The sequence below is a fragment of the Eimeria tenella genome, genomic scaffold (genome assembly GCF_000499545.2).
Source record: "Eimeria tenella Houghton genomic scaffold, Eth_scaff1165, whole genome shotgun sequence".
In the NCBI taxonomy this organism is placed as follows: domain Eukaryota; phylum Apicomplexa; class Conoidasida; order Eucoccidiorida; family Eimeriidae; genus Eimeria; species Eimeria tenella.
The window spans coordinates 1-3,451 of record NW_013543637.1 but is presented as its reverse complement, the minus strand read 5'-3'; the positions used below and the strand labels follow the sequence as shown (position 1 = coordinate 3,451).

At 50.0% G+C, this 3,451-nt stretch overlaps 2 protein-coding genes across 2 annotated transcripts; one reads left to right on the top strand and one right to left on the bottom strand.

The window, feature by feature from the left end:
* Nucleotides 1-1,428: 1,428 nt before the first annotated feature.
* On the top strand, nucleotides 1,429-2,282 carry ETH_00012630 (uncharacterized protein; the record flags this gene model as incomplete). The annotated part of the gene is made up of 3 exons (XM_013378917.1): nucleotides 1,429-1,761; nucleotides 1,878-2,021; nucleotides 2,178-2,282. 3 exons carry the CDS (start codon nucleotides 1,429-1,431, stop codon nucleotides 2,280-2,282), a joined length of 582 nt encoding a protein of 193 aa, XP_013234371.1.
* A 373-nt stretch (nucleotides 2,283-2,655) lies between these two features.
* Nucleotides 2,656-3,345, bottom strand: ETH_00012625 (uncharacterized protein; the record flags this gene model as incomplete). The annotated part of the gene is made up of 3 exons (XM_013378916.1): nucleotides 2,656-2,774; nucleotides 3,014-3,072; nucleotides 3,236-3,345. The coding sequence occupies 3 exons, from the start codon at nucleotides 3,343-3,345 to the stop codon at nucleotides 2,656-2,658; spliced, it is 288 nt and encodes a 95-aa protein (XP_013234370.1).
* Nucleotides 3,346-3,451: the final 106 nt, after the last annotated feature.

The following is a 3,451-nucleotide window of genomic DNA, read 5'->3' as shown; positions in this document are numbered from 1 at the left end:
GCTGGCTAGCTAGCTAGCTAGCCAGCTAGGTGGCTGGGCCTGGGGGGGAGCGGAATCTGGGGGCGGAGCTGCGGCGCAGTTCCATGTAAACCCTAAACCCTAAACCCTGGTAAAGGGTTTAGGGTTTGTGATCAGGTCGCTGGGGGCCCCCGAGAGGCAGGAGAGAACTTTGGGGGCCCCAAGGGAAAAAGGCAGCAGAGGATCTTTGCATGCAGCTGGTGTTGCATGCGCTGGGGTGTACGTACACCCCGAGCTGCCAACCTCTTCAACTAGAAGTCCATTTGCGCATTTTTTTGCACAAAAATGAAAAGCAAAAGTATATTTATATTATTTTACTAAAGTAATTTACAACAAATATATATTTAGGGCTTTTTGAAGAAATTAAACAAGTAAAGATGCAGTGTGGGCCCGCCTCATACATATTATTATATAAAATGTGCATAGTTAATATATTTATATATATAAACTCATACATAAACCTATAGTTGTACACAACACAGCAAAGTCCAAATATATATCTGCAATTATATAGATACTTTTACTCATAAATTAATATAAATTCTTTTACTTTTATAAAACAAAAGTACTTACACAAATAGTTGAAGTTATACAAATAAATATAAATACTTCTACACAAAACAAACATAACGACTTGCACTATACAAATACAAATATTTGGAAGTATTTATATTAAATCAAATACTTGCAGACAAACGCTAAATAATAGAACAGGCTTTTCTGGCCCCCAGAGGAGGCCCCCCAGAGGGGGCCCCCCAGAGGGGGCCCCCAGAGGAAGCCCCCCAGAGAAGGCCCCCAGAGGGGCCCCACAGTTGACTTTCTTTGCATGCAGTGCCCACTTTGGGGCTTGCATGCAAATTAAATGCAAAACTAAACAAATAAATGCATGCAAATTAAATGCAAAGCTAAACCAAATGCATGCAAATTAAATGCATAACTAAACAAATAAATGCATGCAAATCGAATGCAAAAGTAAACAAGTGCAAACGGCAATTTACACAAAACTGCATTAAATAAATACATGCATTTAAACCATTTTTATATTTCCTTCTTTTAAATAAAGTATTTACATGAAATACTTTATTGTTATTAAATCTATTTATGCATGCAGCACGACTTTTCGTGCAAAAGTGTTCTAAACAAAAAACGAAAAATGCCATCAATGTCATTAATTGAAATATGCATTTTGAATTCCTTTTGCAAAGATGCATTCGGAATAGTTTTTATTCGGAACTTGGGAATCAAAAAGCCCCAAACGCAGGCAGCAAACGCATGCAAGTAGTGCATTTAAAAAGGACTTTAAAGACCTGCTAGAAAGGCATTTGTGGGGACTAAAAAGTACATTTTGGACTTTTCGAAAATAAAATTTCTAAAAAGACGCAACAAATGGACTAGTTCGAAAGCTGCGCAATGCAGACGCAAGAAAAAATACTTTCTATTTCTCTGGGCCCGCGGCGACACAAAAACCAGCTCAGCCGAGCCCCCACACTGCAGGGCACTTTTGCTGCTGCTGCTGCTGCTGCAGAAGCAGCAGCAGCTGCCGCTGCAGCAGCAGCTGCTGCTGTGAACCCCTTGAACCCCTCGGGCGCCGCCAACGTGGAGGTTCCCCTCCTGCCGCGGCTGCAGCAGCTGCTGCAGCTGCTGCAGCTGCCACAGCTGCAGCTGCTGGAGCAGCAGCAGCAGCAGGCAAGAGGCTCCGCTGCAGCAGCTGCAGCAGCTGCAGCAGAGCCTCACCTGCCCCAGGTGTACGTACACACCTGGCTCCACTGTATGCAGCAGAAACAGCCCCACAGCCCCCAAGTTTCGGGGCTTTTTATAAACGCATGCATTCTCTAAGGCAGCAAATACGCTGCGCACAGGGCACAGCAGGGGCCCCTGAGAGGGGCCCCCACGGAGCGAGAAAGCAGCAGCAGCGGCTGCTGCAGCTGCCGCAGCAGCAGCTGCAGCGGCTGCAGCTGCTGCAACGGCTGCTGCAGCTGCTGCAGCTGCTGCAGCACGCGCATGTGAGCGGCAGTTAAAGAATCATCCAGCCATCTGCTGCTGCTTTCATTGGCTCCTTGTGCTTCTGCTGCTGCAGCTGCTGCTGCTGCTGCTGCAGCCGCTGCTGCTGCACCAGCAGTACAGAGATGGAAGTTTGGCATCATGTGCCTCTGCTGCAGGAGCAGCAGTGTTTTGCTGCAGCAGTATGCTGCCGCAGCAGCACTAAGCCGCAGCAGCAGCAACATGCTGCTGCAGCAGCAGATGCACACGGATGGCAGCTATAGTGTTGTGGGGCCATCTTCTGCTGCCCCATCATTGGCACCTTGTGCCGCTGCTGCTGCAGCAGCTGTGAACTGCAGCACCAGTATACTGCTGTAGCACCAGTACGTTGCTGCAGCAGCAGTACGTCGCTGCAGCAGCAATATGTTGCCGCAGCAGCACTATGTTGCTGCAACAGCAGGAGTACACTGCTGCAGCAGCACCAGTTTATTGCTGCAGCAGCAGCACGCCGCTGCAGGACTTGTAAATGAACGGCGACTGACGAATATTAGGCCTGCGTGCTGCTGCCTTCACTAGCCCCGCGCGCACTGCAGCAGCAGCAGCAGCCAGCTGCTGCAGCAGCAAACTGCTGCTGCTGCTGCAGCACAGGGGTGGCAGCTAAAGAGTAATGGGGCCTTCTGCTGCTGCTTTCATCGGCCCCTTGTGCAGCTCTATGCTTTCCTCTTCTGTCTTTCCCGTCAAGTCTGCGTTGGCGCCTTCTTTGGAGACAACGTGGCCTGAAAGCAGCAGCAGCAGCAGCAGCAGCAGCAGCAGCAGCAGCAGCAAGGGGACGCAGCGCGGAGCATTAGACACGCGGGAGGGGCTGGCCAAATGGAGAGAACAGCCACGCCGCAGGGAAGCTGCTGCTGCTGTTGCTGTTGCTGCTGTGAAAGACGCAGCAACTGCAGCAGCAACAGCAGCAGCAGCAGCAGCAGCACACTAGCAACCATCAGCAGCAGCCCCAGCAGCAGCAAACCTTCAGGAGTGACTTCAAAGCGCCTGAACCTCCTTTCTTTGGGTTCCCCCGATTCAAACCTAAGGACAAACCCCAAACCCTAAACCCTAAACCCTAAACCCTACAAAGCCGTGAACTGCAGGAGCCAGCGCCCACCCCGAAACCCTCGACCGCAGGCCCCACGCCGCAGCAACCCCCAAACCCTAAACCCTAAACCCTAAACCCTAAACCCTCGCCGCGAACCTCGTAAGAAGCACAGAAATGTTGTCTCCAGAGAAAGAATGGAAAGCCTGTTCGAGGAGCTTAACTGCTGCTTCTGTCAAATCGTTTTGAAGTTCATGAAGAAGAGTCATTACGAAGTGCGAGACGAAGACCCAGTCCATGTTTTCCGGCTCGTAGACCCCTGCGCAAACCCCAAACCCTAAACCCTAAACCCTAAACCCTAAACCCTAAACCCCC